Source organism: Anomaloglossus baeobatrachus, unplaced genomic scaffold, assembly GCF_048569485.1.
Source record: "Anomaloglossus baeobatrachus isolate aAnoBae1 unplaced genomic scaffold, aAnoBae1.hap1 Scaffold_365, whole genome shotgun sequence".
In the NCBI taxonomy this organism is placed as follows: Eukaryota; Metazoa; Chordata; class Amphibia; order Anura; family Aromobatidae; genus Anomaloglossus; species Anomaloglossus baeobatrachus.
Window position 1 is genome coordinate 277,073 of NW_027443001.1, and position 15,097 is coordinate 292,169.

General features: G+C 48.6%; 1 protein-coding gene across 1 annotated transcript; it reads left to right on the forward strand.

The window, feature by feature from the left end:
• The first annotated feature begins 69 nt into the window (after nucleotides 1-69).
• LOC142273630 (uncharacterized) lies at nucleotides 70-14,813 on the forward strand. The gene is made up of 3 exons (XM_075332543.1): nucleotides 70-170; nucleotides 254-367; nucleotides 11,243-14,813. The coding sequence occupies exons 1-3, from the start codon at nucleotides 86-88 to the stop codon at nucleotides 12,424-12,426; spliced, it is 1,383 nt and encodes a 460-aa protein (XP_075188658.1). The 5' UTR covers nucleotides 70-85; the 3' UTR covers nucleotides 12,427-14,813.
• The last annotated feature ends 284 nt before the right edge of the window (nucleotides 14,814-15,097 follow it).

Genomic DNA, 15,097 nt, shown 5'->3' on the forward strand with positions numbered 1-15,097 from the left:
AACGCTATGAAGGGATCGGGGGTGACGGTATCATTGTATGTGTCAGGTTCCTATAAGGTGTCAGGACGTCACTGTCTATTTCTCCATGGAGGAGTGGGAGTATTTAGAAGGACACAAAGATCTGTACAAGGACGTCATGATGGAGGTTCCCCAGCCCCTCACATCACCAGGTAATAGACAGGACTAAATACACACGGCCTATAATTATCTGTATGTAAGGAATGAATTCAGTCCCTGTATGTGTCTCCTCCAGCTCTATCCAGTAAGAGGACAACACCAGAGAGATGTCCCCGTCCTCTTCTCCCACAGGACTGTAGACAAGAAGATCCCGATGTTCCTCAGGATGTGTTTCCTCCAGCTCTATCCGGTAAGAGATATCTACTCATGCACTTTCTGCACTTATTTTGTGTTTACATATTTAGACTTTCTGCTGTGTTTTTTTTCAGCTGTATTTTCTTTGCTTCTGCTTCTTCTGCTGTTTGTTTCTAGTGTCTCCTCTATGTTGTTATGAAGGAAACTCAAAAACCTGCAGAGGGTTCATGAATACCAATGTATGTAAAGCGCTGTGGAATTAATAGCGCTATATAAATGAATAAAATTATTATTATTAATAATTAATACCCTGTTTCCCTGAAAAGACGACCTACACCGAAAATAAGCCCTTGCATGATTTTATGGGATTTTTGGAGAATGCTTGAAATATAAGCCCTACTCCAAAAATAAGCCCTAGTTACTGTCAGGGCCAACGTTGGGAGGAGTCAAACTGTGCAATTTCTCAGGATCCCCCCTCTCTTAGGGACCCCATCAGTTGTATTCGGAGGTTGATTGTTTAAGGACCTTTGATGATTTTAGAGTCATGTGACATGATGTAACCAAAGGTCTCTTAATTGCAGGAGTGTAAATGAACTGAACAAAAGACAGGCTGGCATGCAGGACTGGCATTAGGGGAAAGTGAGCAATTTCACAGGGCTCCCATTCTCCTAGGGGCCCCAGTGTTTATATGCCGATTATAGGACTGCTTAAAAACCTTTTCGACATCACGTCATGTGACCAAAGGTCTTAAAGGGGTGGTTCACCCATTTTTTTTATTTTCTGTAGGAGTTCTACTTACCTTTTCTAGGCGTTTTCTCCTTTGGCTTCTGTTTCCAGTTCTGGCACTGAGCGGCGCTATCCTGCACGCTCAGTGCCGGTCACATGACCCCCTGGAGCTGTGGCCGCCAGCATCCTCTGACGTCCCGGCATTTCCGGGCTCTCAAACTGGACGGGTACGTCACAGGATGCTGGCGCCACTCAGACTGAGTGACAGGGCTGTGGGCGGTGACTACCGCACGTCACAGCTCAGCATCGAGGGGAGGATCCGGAGGACGTCAGTGTGGAGCCAGCGTCCTGCAGATGGTTCTTCAGCTGAATCCCTCCCTGCACGTAAATATGTGATCACACTGTCCACCCGCCCGCTCTGCTGCGATGTCAGGAGAGCGGCCGGTGTCGGGCAGTGTGATCATCTGCTCCTCCCAGCAGCAAGACACTGACAGGCATGTCACCGCTGTGCTCTGCCACCTGTCCTGCTGCATGGGACCAACTGTCTGCATTCTGTCACCTGCACCACAAGTCACAGAGTGGAGACAGTTGGTGACAGAGCACCTCTGCCCCCCCCCCCCCGTTCTTTCCCCACTCTCTTCTCTCCCCCCACTCTTCTCCCCCTCCCCTCTTCCCCCTCTTCTCTGCCCCCCTCTTATCCCTCTCCTCTCCCCTCTCTTTTCCCTCGCTCTCTTTTCCTCCCTCCTCGCCCTCTTTTCCTCCCCCTGCGCTCTCTTTTCCTCCCCCTGCGCTCTCTTTTCCTCCCCCTGCGCTCTCTTTTCCTCCCCCTGCGCTCTTTTCCTCCCCCTGCGCTCTCTTTTCCTCCCCCTGCGCTCTCTTTTCCTCCCCCTGCGCTCTCTTTTCCTCCCCCTGCGCTCTCTTTTCCTCCCCCTGCGCTCTCTTTTCCTCCCCCTGCGCTCTCTTTTCCTCCCCCTGCGCTCTCTTTTCCTCCCCCTGCGCTCTCTTTTCCTCCCCCTGCGCTCTCTTTTCCTCCCCCTGCGCTCTCTTTTCCTCCCCCTGCGCTCTCTTTTCCTCCCCCTGCGCTCTCTTTTCCTCCCCCTGCGCTCTTTTCCTCCCCCCGCGCTCTCTTTTCCTCCCCCCCTCTCTCCCCCCCTCGCTCTCTTCTCCCCCCTCGCTCTCTTCTCCCCCCTCGCTCTCTTCTCCCCCCTCGCTCTCTTCTCCCCCCTGTCTCTCTTCTCCCCCCTCTCTCTCTTCTCCCCCCTCTCTCTCTTCTCCCCCCCCCCCCTCTCTCTTCCCCCCCTCTCTCTTCTCCCCCCCTCTCTCTTCTCCCCCTCTCTCTCTTCTCCCCCCCTCTCTCTTCTCCCCTCTCTCTCTTCTCCCCCCCTCTCTCTTCTCCCCCCCTCTCTCTTCTCCCCCCCTCTCTCTTCACCCCCCCTCTCTCTTCTCCCCTCTCTCTCTTCTCCCCTCTCTCTCTTCTCCCCCTCTTCTCCCCCGCTCGCTCTCTTCTCCCCCCCTCTCTCTCTCTCTTCTCCCCCCCCCTCTCTCTTCCCCCCCTCTCTCTTCTCCCCCCCTCTCTCTTCTCCCCCTCTCTCTCTTCTCCCCCCCTCTCTCTTCTCCCCTCTCTCTCTTCTCCCCCCCTCTCTCTTCTCCCCCCCCTCTCTTCTCCCCCCCTCTCTCTTCTCCCCCCCTCTCTCTTCACCCCCTCTCTCTCTTCTCCCCTCTCTCTCTTCTCCCCTCTCTCTCTTCTCCCCCCCTCTCTCTCTTCTCTTCTCCCCCGCTCGCTCTCTTCTCCCCCCCGCTCGCTCTCTTCTCCCCCCCCGCACGCTCTCTTCTCCCCCCCGCTCGCTCTCTTCTCCCCCCCGCTCGCTCTCTTCTCCCCCCGCTCGCTCTCTTCTCCCCCCCGCTCGCTCTCTTCTCCCCCCGCTCGCTCTCTCCTCCCCCCCGCTCGCTCTCTCCTCCCCCCCGCTCGCTCTCTCCTCCCCCCCGCTCGCTCTTTTCCTCTTCCCGCGCTCTCTTTTCCTCCCCCCGCGCGCTCTTTTCCTCCCCCCGCGCTCTCTTTTCCTCCCCCCGCGCTCTCTTTTCCTCCCCCCGCGCTCTCTTTTCCTCCCCCCGCGCTCTCTTTTCCTCCCCCCGCGCTCTCTTTTCCTCCCCCCGCGCTCTCTTTTCCTCCCCCCGCGCTCTCTTTTCCTCCCCCCGCGCTCTCTTTTCCTCCCCCCGCGCTCTCTTTTCCTCCCCCCGCGCTCTCTTTTCCTCCCCCCGCGCTCTCTTTTCCTCCCCCCGCGCTCTCTTTTCCTCCCCCCGCGCTCTCTTTTCCTCCCCCCGCGCTCTCTTTTCCTCCCCCCGCGCTCTCTTTTCCTCCCCCCGCGCTCTCTTCTCCCCCCCTCTCTCTCTTCTCCCCCCCTCTCTCTCTTCTCCCCTCCTCTCTCTCTTCTCCCCCCCCCCCTCTCTCTTCTCCCCTCCTCTCTCTCTTCTCCCCCCCCCCTCTCTCTTCCTCCCCCCTCTCTCTTCCTCCCCCCTCTCTCTCTTCTCCCCCCCTCTCTCTCTTCTCCCTCCCCTCTCTCTCTTCTCCCTCCCCTCTCTCTCTTCTCCCCCCCTCTCTCTCTTCTCCCCCCCTCTCTCTCTTCTCCCCCCCTCTCTCTCTTCTCCCCCCTCTCTCTCTTCTCCCCCCCTCTCTCTCTTCTCCCCCCCCTCTCTCTCTTCTCCCCCCCTCTCTCTCTTCTCCCCCCCTCTCTCTCTTCTCTCCCCCTCTCTCTCTTCTCCCCCCCTCTCTCTCTTCTCCCCCCCTCTCTCTCTTCTCCCCCCCTCTCTCTCTTCTCCCCCCCCCTCTCTCTTCCTCCCCCCCCTCTCTCTTCCTCCCCCCCCTCTCTCTTCTCCCCCCCTCTCTCTCTTCTCCCTCCCCTCTCTCTCTTCTCCCCCCCCTCTCTCTTCTCCCCCCCTCTCTCTCTTCTCCCCCCCTCTCTCTCTTCTCCCCCCCTCTCTCTCTTCTCCCCCCCTCTCTCTCTTCTCCCCCCCTCTCTCTCTTCTCCCCCCCTCTCTCTTCTCCCCCCTCTCTCTTCTCCCCCCTCTCTCTTCTCCCCCCTCTCTCTCTCTTCTCCCCCCTCTCCCTCTTCTCCCCCCCTCTCTCTCTTCTCCCCCCTCTCTCTCTTCTCCCCCCTCTCTCTCTCTTCTCCCCCCTCTCTCTCTTCTCCCCCCTCTCTCTCTTCTCCCCCCTCTCTCTTCTCCTCCCCCGCTCGCTCTCTTCTCCTCCCCCGCTCGCTCTCTTCTCCTCCCCCGCTCGCTCTCTTCTCCCCCCCCCGCTCGCTCTCTTCTCCCCCCCCCCCCCGCTCGCTCTCTTCCCCCCCCCGCTCGCTCTCTTCCCCCCCCCGCTCGCTCTCTTCCCCCCCCGCTCTCTTTTCCTCGCATGGTCAGTACAGAAATCTCATTGTGGAGGGGTGAGAGGGAGTAATAAACATGGAGTCCCTACTGTGTCTGTGTATTTATTTCTAATAAAGTATTTTTCTCTGTGTGATGTCTTTTTTTTTTTTTTTTTTTTAAACCCTTTGTTGGAGATTCTTAATGGCCAGGTGGTTAAACTTGGCCTGACATTAAGAATCTCGGGATTTATACCAGCTGGTAAAACATAGCTGGTATTAACCCCTTATTACCCAGCGTGCCACCTGCCACCAGGGCCACTGGAAGAGTTGGATACAGCGCCTGAAGATGGCGCTTCTATGAAAGCGCCATTTTCTGGGGCAGCTGTGGACTGCAGTTCGCAGTGGGGGGCCCAGAAAGTTTGGGCACCCTGCACTGTGGATTCCAATCCCCAGCTGCCTAGTTGTACCTGGCTGGACTCAAAAATTTGGCGAAGCCCACATCATTTTTTTTTTTTTTAATTATTTCATGAAATTCATGAAAAAAAAGGGCTTCTCTATATTTTTGGTTCCCAGCCGGGTACAACTAGGCAGCTGGGGGTTGGGGGCAGCCCGTAGCTGCCTGCTGTACCTGGCTAGCATACAAAAATATGGCGAAGCCCACGTCATTTTCTTAAAAACGTTTTCAGGGAAAAACCTTTATAAAAAAAAAAATGCTTCCCTGCATTTCTATTGCCAGTGAAAGTAACACCAAGCAGCGGGGGCTAGCAGCCAGTAGCTGCTTTGGTTACCCTTAGCAATAGAAAATGCAGCGTGAGCCCACAAACAATGTGATTTTTTTGTTTTTTTATTTTTAATGAATTTTTTACAAAAAAAATCGGCATGGGCTTCGCCCATCGAGCACCAGAGCATTTTACTTCTCATTCATCCCAAGTAATCAGATGACTCCAGTGTCGGCCGATTACTTGTTCTGTGTCCCCCTGCATCCATCGCAGCGTGTACGGGCTGTGAGGTCAGCGGAGTGGAGACAGTGACATGCTCTGCTCTGACACATAGTGTGCTGCATGTCACTATCTTTCTCCACTCTGGGACTTGTTGTGCAGGTGACCGGATGTTACATGTCACTAACTGTCTCCACTATTGGACTTGTTGTGCAGGTGAGAGTGTATACAGTTGGTACTATGCAGCAGAAATCACAGAGTGGGGCAGTTAGTGACATGTATCATCCGGTCACCTGCACAACAAGTCCCAGAGTGGAGACAGTGACATGCTCTGCTCTGACACATAGTGTGCTGCATGTCACTATCTTTCACCACTCTGGGACTTGTTGTGCAGGTGACCGGATGATACATGTCACTAACTGCCCCACTCTGAGACTTGTTCAGGTGAGAGTGTATACAGTTGGAACAATGCAGCAGAAGTCACAGAGTGGAGCAAGTTAGTGACATGTATCATCCGGTCACCTGCACAACAAGTCCCAGAGTGGATACAGTGACATGCAGCACACTATGTGTCAGAGCAGAGCATGTCACCAACTGTTACGGTTGCTGCGAGCACTGGAGACTATGTCCAGATTTCTTGCTACTGCACATGTGCGAGCGCTGGAGACTAAGTCCAGATTTCTTGCTACTGCACATGTGCGAGCGCTGGAGACTAAGTCCAGATTTCTTGCTACTGCACATGTGCGAGCGCTGGAGACTAAGTCCAGATTTCTTGCTACTGCACATGTGCGAGCGCCGGAGACTAAGTCCAATCTTGGAGCCATTGCACATGTGCGGGTGACATCATCGCTGACACGAGGTCACATGTCTCTGACACCTTCTATGCCGATTGGTCGCTGGTCATGTGCTTGTGACGTCTTGCTCGGTGATAGGCCAGCATGACGTCACTCCTGTCGTTCTGGCAGCGGATTGGCTCTGGTGTCCTCCATCTTGGATGAGGCACAGAGTCTATATAAGACCCTGACACACGCCGCATGGTGCTCAGTCCTCTTGGTTCATGCATATGAGTAGACGCTCTGTGCGCGTTCCTCTAGGCATTCCTCTGTCTATGCTAGGTGAGCGCTACCGGCAGGGTAGCGTTCTTATACCTTACAGCTTCGGCTGCTGTCCGTATCCTTACCTCTTAGGGGAGCGGACATAGGCAGGTGCCTGAGGCACATGGTCTGGCTAGGCCTTGTGATTCTACTCGTAGGTGGACGTTGCCGCTAGGGTAACGTTCCTTATACTGCGTCTGGCAGTTGTTCGTATCCTCGCACACTAGGGGAGCGAACAGAGGTAGGAGCTTTGTGCGGCTTACGCTGCTGTTCGTCTCTTTTGCACCACTAGAAGAGCGGACCTAGGCAGGTGCCATATCTAGTGGTTCGTGTCCTCGCACACTAGTGGAGCGAACTCAGGTAGGAGCTTTGTGCGGCTTACGCTGCTGTTCGTCTCTTTTGCACCACTAGAAGAGCGGACCTAGGTAGGTGCCATTTCGCACACATTGCATTTGTCTCTGTGATTATTAACAGAGATCATTCCACACACCCTCCAAGTAAGGGAGGAATTGCTTTACTTACTTATTATATCCTTCTGTGAGTTAACAGAGGTATTGCACTCTGCCATAGTCTGCAGCAAAGTCTTTGCACGGTGGACCCTGACTGTTTGATACTCCTTTCGGTTATTATCAGACAGCCCCCCGTAACACCAACTTGCTCTGCTCTATCACCTGCGATGCTGCATGTCACGTTTTTGCCGCGATTTGGTGCGTTTTTTGCTGCGTTTTTGCTCACTGCGTTTTTAATCAGTGCACAATGCCATTAAAGATTGTTGATGAAAAAAAAAAAAAAGGTCTGATGTCATTTCCTTATTCAAAATGTTCATTGTATGCAGGAGAGCAGACAGCAGCTGCAGAACTACAAGGCTCAGCATCCTCCATTCACTAGTGTATGCAGGAGAGCAGACAGCAGCTGCAGAACTACAAGGCTCAGCATCCTCCATTCACTAGTGTATGCAGGAGAGCAGACAGCAGCTGCAGAACTACAAGGCTCAGCATCCTCCATTCACTAGTGTATGCAGGAGAGCAGACAGCAGCTGCAGAACTACAAGGCTCAGGATCCTCCATCCAGGACTGTATGCAGTTTTTTACACAAAAAGAAAAAAAAATGACATGGGCTTCGCCATATTTTTGTATGCTAGCCGGGTACTGCAGGCAGGTACGGGCTGCCCCCAACCCCCAGCTGCCTATTTGTACCCGGCTGTGAACCAAAAATATAGAGAAGCCCTTTTTTTTTAATTATTTCATGAATTTCATGAAATAATTTTAAAAAAAAAATGACGTAAGCTTCGCCTAATTTTGGTGTCCAGCCGGGTACAACTAGGCAGCTGGGGATTGGAATCCACAGTGAAGGGTGCCCAAGCTTTCTGGGCACCCCCACTGCGAATTGCAGTCCACAGCCACCCCAGAAAATGGCGCTTTCATAGAAGCGCCATCTTCTGGCGCTGTATCCAACTCTTCCAGCTGCCCTGATGCCGGGTGGCTAGCTAGGTAATAATGGAGTTAGGGCTAGCTGTATATTATCAGCTAGCCCTAAGCCCGAAATTCATGGTGTCACGCCAATATTAGACATGGCCACCATGAATTTCTAGTAATGATAAAAAAAAAAAACACAACACCCAGAAAAATATTTTTATTAGAAATAAAACACAACACAATTAGTGACTCCATCTTTATTGAAATAAACCCCCCTCCGCAGTAATCCTGGGTTAGGGTCCCGCGCCGTCCAATCCGGATCCAATATCATCTGATCGGTTTGCTGGAAGGCAAAGCGATCAGATGATGTGTCAGGTTAAACTACGTGAATCACATCACACATCAGCTGATTGTATAAAAGCCGATTATACAATCAGCTGATGCATCAGTGCAAAAAAAAAAAAAAAAAATAAATAAATACTCACGTCTGTGCTGATTACCGGCAGCTCCTGCAGGGGAGTCTGATCCTGCAGGAGCTGCCGGTAATCAGGGATGAAGTCCCCTGATGGCAGGATCAGCTGATAGCCGGCCGGGCGCGAAAAAGCCGGCGACACCACGAGAATCGATCAGCTGATGCGTCAGGTGACTGCATCAGGTGATCCACCGCCAGGTCCTGCAAGCTTCGTACGTGCCCCGGGGAGACTGCACACAGCCAGAGCGGCGGTACCGAGACAGGGGCTGGAAGCAGGCATGGCTTCGGGACCCTGCAGACAGGTGAGTATGACATACACACACACATACACACTCACTGTATATATACACAGACACACTGTATATACACACATACACTGTATATACACACACACTGTATATACGCGCACACACTGTATATACACATACACTGTATATACGCGCACACACACTTTCTTCCCCTGGCTGTGCAGAGCTGCTGTATCTGTGATTTCTCTTTGGCCATCAACTGGGAAGAGGCAGGGAGGAGGGTTTGGGTGGGAGCAGAGTGGGTGTATTAGACACAATGGGTGTGTTAGATAAGCTAGACACCGCCCTAGAGCCACAAAGAATTCTGGGACTTGTAGGAACTGAACACAGGAAGTCAGAGGAGAGATTAAATCGGGAAGAGCCGGGTACAGTCCCAGAACTGTCGCATCTAATGTATGCGGCAATTCTGGGCGGCTGCTGGCTGATATTGTTAGGCTGGGGGGCTCCCCATAACGTGGACCTCCCCATCCTGAGAATACCAGCCTTCAGCCGTATGGCTTTATCTGGCTGGTTTTAAAATGGGGGGGGGACCGCACGCCGTTTTTTTTAATTATTTATTTATTTCACTGCACAGTATAGACACGCCCACCGGCTGCTGTGATTGGGTGCAGTGAGACACCTGTCACTCAGCGTGGGGGCGTGTCTCACTGCAACCAATCATAGGCGCCGGTGGGCGGGGTAAGCATGGAATACGAGATTGTTTAATGAGCGGCCGGCTTTTTCAAAATAGTAAAAGCCACCGGAGCAGTGTGAATGTTGTGCAGCGCCGGGGATCGGGCATCGGTGAGTATATGAGAGAGGGCTGCTCAATTCAGTTACTTAGGAGTTTAGCGGTCACCGGTGAGTCCTTCACAGGTGACCGCTAATCAGGACGCGACACAGACAGAGCCGCAGCATGACAATGAAGTCGGGTGAAGTTAACCCGAGTTCATTCTGATCGTGCGGCTCTTTCTGTGTCTGCTGTCATCTGCCATTCAGCTCTGCTACATGGCTGTCTGTGGCTGCTGTTAGCGGCCATGTAGCAGAGCTGAATGGCAGATGACATAGTAAAAACGCATCCCTACACATTACACACGCTTGGCAAGTCAATAAATAAAAAAAAAAACGGTGCCCAATGCATACGTCACAGAACACATGATCTAAAGGATCGCACACAAAATTGACCAATTTAACATAGACTATTAACGCACGTGTGACAGCAAATGACCGACCTACGTGCGATCTCATTAAATCGCATATGCAACCTGGGCGTGTCACATCGCATACGAGATCGCACACCTAATTGTAAGGTGTAAAGCTGGCTTAAGGGGTACTTTACACGCTGCAACATCGCTAGCATTTGCTAGCGATGTCGAGCGAGATTGCACCCGCCCCTGTCGCACAGCCGATATGTGGTGATCGCTGCCGTAGCGAACATTATCGCTACGGCAGCGTCACACGCACATACCTGCTCTGCGATGTTGCTGTGACCGGCGAACCGCCTCCTTTCAAAGGAGGCGGTTTGTTCAGCGTCACAGCAACGTCACAGCAGCGTCACTGAACCGCCGCCCAATAGAAAAGGAGGGGAGGAGATGAGCGGCTGGAACATGCCACCCACCTCCTTCCTTCCTCCTTTTCCTGTGGACGGACGTAAGGAGATGTTTGTCGTTCCAGCGGCGTCACACATCGCGATGTGTGCTGCCGCAGGAACGACAAACATCGGACCTGCAGCAGCACCGATATTATGGAAGTGAACGACTTGTTAACGAGCAACTATTTTGCACGTTTTTGCGATCGTTGATCGTCGCTCATTTGTGTTACACGCTGCGATGTCGCTACCGGTGCCGGATGTGTGTCACTAACGACGAGACCCCGACGATATATCGGCAGCGATGTCACAGCATGTAAAGTACCCCTTATTCTCTGCGGGGCTGCTTGTTAATGTCTTTGATCCAATGCTGTAGAGGAGAAAGTATAATTTGCTCCCCTCCTGTATATACTGGCTGGATTATTTCATTAATGCCAGCTATAGCTTACCTATACTGGTCTGGTCAGGTGTTGTGATCCAGACTTACGGGAGGTTGTTGGGCACTATTACTGTGACCTGTTGTGGTATTAACCCTTGTTGTTTTTTGTTGCTGCCTTCCTGCTCTTGCTTTTCTCCTTAGTCTTTCACTGTTTATTTCTGTGAGTTTGCAATGTGTTTCATCTGTCTTAATCTGTGTTTCCCGTCTGTCTTATTCTGTGTTTCCATCATATGCCTACCCCTTCCTTCCCTGGAGGATTACAGATTAGATCTCATCAGCAGAATAGTAAGGCACGAGACTCCAGCATCTCCATCTTCAGGGGTAATCCAGAGGTTAGGAATAGCTTAGGGTCAGCGTGAGGGACAGTATAGGAGCACTTTGTCCCTCATTATCCTGCAGTCATATTGTGACAACAGTACAGATTATTTACTGTAGCACATTCCAGAGAACTTGTGCTAGGAATGGGAGATCCGAATTAACGAAGATGTAACAGATGTCAAAATTGGCCAACAGATTAAGAATATATTTTTTCCTAATTTAATTTGATGTTATGGTTTAAAAAAATAAATTAACTTTCAAGATATCATTAAAAAATAATAACATTGTGTTTATTTTTAGCAGATGACTGTATTGGGAGTTCAGATGGATCTCTAATATCTTCAGAATTTATAACAGATGATGACTGTATAACACATGATACATATGAAGAGCATGATGTTGTCCCAAATATACCTCCAGTCCTTCATCGGAAAGCTCTATCATCTGATCTTTTCAAACAAGACCAAAATTCCAATCATCAAAAAACTCTCACTGGGAAGAAGCCATTTTCATGTTCAGAGTGTGGAAAATGTTTTAGTGAGAAATCAAGCCTTGTTAGGCATCAGAAAATTCACACAGGGGAGAAGCCATATTTATGTTTAGAGTGTGGAAAATGTTTTATTCAGAGATTCGAACTTGTTTGGCATCAAAGATCTCACACAGGGGAGAAGCCATTTTCATGTTCAGAGTGTGGGAAATGTTTTATTCGGAAATCAAAACTTGTTATGCATCAGAAAATTCACAAAGGGGAAAAGCCATTTTCATGTTCAGAGTGTGGAAAATGTTTTAGTCATAAATCATATCTTGTTACACATCAAAAAATTCACACTGGGGAGAAGCCATTTTCATGTTCAGAGTGTGGAAAATGTTTTATTCAGAAATCAAAACTTGTTGGGCATCAGAAAGTTCACACTGGGGAGAAGCCATTTTCATGTACAGAATGTGGGAAATGTTTTATTCAGAAATCAAACCTTGTTTCGCATCAGAAAATTCACAAAGGGGAGAAGCCATTTTCATGTTCAGAGTGTGGGACATGTTTTATTCGGAAATCAGAGCTTGTTTGCCATCAAAGATTTCACACAGGGGAGAAGCCATTTTCATGTTCAGAATGTGGAAAATGTTTTATTCAGAAATCAAACCTTGTTTCGCATCAGAAAATTCACAAAGGGGAGAAGCCATTTTCATGTTCAGAGTGTGGGACATGTTTTATTCGGAAATCAGAGCTTGTTTGCCATCAAAGATTTCACACAGGGGAGAAGCCATTTTCATGTTCAGAATGTGGAAAATGTTTTATTCAGAAATCATCCCTTGTTAGACATCAGAAAATTCATGCAGGGAGAATCCATTTTCATGTTCAGAATGTGGGAAATGTTTTAATTGGAAAACAGAGTACAAGTAAGGCTCAGTGTCACCAATTAGCAGGTGCTAGTACGAAAAAAGTAAGGCAAATGAGAGAATTCCAGCACACTGACTACCCCAAATGAAGTAAAGAGACTTAGATTATGCTGTGTTCATTTTTATTGTTGAAAAAAATTATTTCAAAGTGCTGTGCATGGAACTGTCCACAAAAAGTTGACGTTTTGGCCAACAGCCCTTCGTCAGACTGGACTTATTTATATATAAAGTGATAAATAAAAAAAATCAACAATCATAGTACATAAGTTGTAGTAATACAAACGTACAAATATTTTTACAGTACAATAGTACATCTCATCAGAAATAACAATTAGTAATGAATGAAACAAAAACTTGTTGGGCATCAAAGAGCTCACACCGGGAGAAGCCAATGCCATGTTCAAAGTATGGGAAATGTTTTATTCAGAAATCATACCTTGTTAGACATCAGAAAATTCATACAGGGGAGAAGCCATTTTATGTTCAGAATGGGAAATGTTTTAATTGGAAATCAGAACTTCTTGTGCATCAAAGCTCACACAGTTGAGATAGCAGGGACAATTGTGATATCCAGTTTTAAAGACGTGAGTATTGTTCTGTCTCGTGGTTTTCGGCTTTGGTTTGTACTGTGTGGTTTAGGGAAGAACTAGCTTGACTACTAGCTTCTGTGGTGGAGCCCAGTGTAAGAGGCGGCTGTTTTGCAGAGGATCTCACAGAGACTATTATTAAAAAGTCTAAAAAATTACAGAGACAGGGAGGATTATCATGTACTATCCAAACAGGATAACTCAACCTACTCCGAAAAACCCTACTATTGGTGAGTGAATAGACTCCACCGTGCGTGGTTCTAACCACACAAGGGTTTTCACCAACAGTACATATAAGAAGACTAGATTTCAGCAATTCAGTAGAATTAGATCACATTCTGCTAATCCTAGTGTGTCATCTCCACTACTAACCAATGTTTGAGACAATGGTTCACAAAACATTTGTTAGAGACGGGAGACTTTTCTCTCTCAGTTAGTACAGGATGATTGGATCGGCAGCCATGTCGCGTGTGGAGACGCTTGACAAACCAAGACAGACAAGTCTTTAATTTGCAAAGTCACACTGTTCATTGTATTAGGTGGGTTATATAGGTTTTTTTAAAGTGTGTAAAAATAGATAAGAGATTACATAAAAGGGGAATTACACAATAGGGGGAAGTTTTGGGCCAATTACATGTTCCCAGAGTAATCCATCAATTTTGACATATGTTTGACAAGCATTTTATAATTTTCTGGGAATCGACATTCTTTTGGCTAAATTTGACCTTAGTAATTATATTATTCCAGTAAATTAAGAAATAAAAAGATATGGTGGAGAAAATCCTGCCAAGTACACATATTTCGAGCAAAGAGTAAAGCGGGCTTTACACACTACGATATCGCTAGCAATTGCTAGCGATATCGAGCGTGTAAGCACCTGCCCCCGTCGCACATTCGATTATCGTGTGATCGCTGCCGCAGCGATCATTATCGCTACGGCTGCGTCACTCGTACTTACCTGGTCGGCGACGGCACTGTGACTGCCGAACAATCCCTCCCTCAAGGGGGAGGGAAGTTCGGCATCACCGCGACGTCACTAAGCGGCCGCCCAATCAAAGTGGAGGGCCGGAGATGAGCGGGACATAACATCCCGCCCACCTTCTTCCTTCCGCATTGCGGCCGGCGGCAGGTAAGGAGATGTTCCTCGCTCCTGCGGTGTCACACATAGCAATGTGTGCTGCTGCATGAGCGACGAACAACATGGATAAACAACCCTTACCGATTTTTGGTTTTGGGACGATCTCTCCATGGTAAACTATTTTCACCATTTTTAAGGTCGCTGATAAGTGTAACACGCTGCGATATCGTTAATGACGCCGGATGTGCGTCACTAACAACGTGACCCCGACGATAAAACATTAATGATATCGTAGCGTGTAAAGCCCCCTTATATCTTGCACAACATGGTCATTACATGAGAATAAGAGAGAATAAAACATAATAATCTTTTAACTGGCTAGAGTATGTGTAGCAGACTATAGACAAAATGGCTGAATAAAACAAAATGGTGTCTACTTTAACAACTCCCCTCTTTTTAGTATTTTTTTATTCTATGCTACATATCCCTACCTATCAGTAGGTCTGTAGAGTTGCCCTACTTCACAATACACAAGGCTTTCCCTACGCATATTATGGCGTACTACCATTCAGACATACCCTGTAAGTCGACCTACCCTTTTTCCCTATGCCTACCCTTTTTTTTTTTTTCCCCTCCTATTAATATATAAGAAAGAGGGGAGATGTAAATATATTTGAGACTATATAAGATATATAATAATATAATAATATATTGAGACTATAGTTTATTCGATCTGTGTAAATGTGTTTATATGATATATGTCACACACTTATGAGTGTTTTACACAATATTAAAGTTCTCATTTTGTTGACTTTCTTGTGGTTGTGTCAACTCCATATGATTGATAGGATTTCCACAATAGGCGCACTCTGCCAGGTCCACCAAGGTTTCTCTATCACATAATATGCATCTGCATCTTCTTGTGGTAGTCATTGTCATCAATACTTGGGTTTGGAGGGATTCAGTATCTTTCTCTTTTTTGATGTTATTTTCCTGAAAAACATTTACAATTAGTTCCCAGAATTTTCTTCACAAGTATCACAAATAATTTTATCAGTGCTGCAATTACCAATATTACAAAAGCTCCTTTGATCA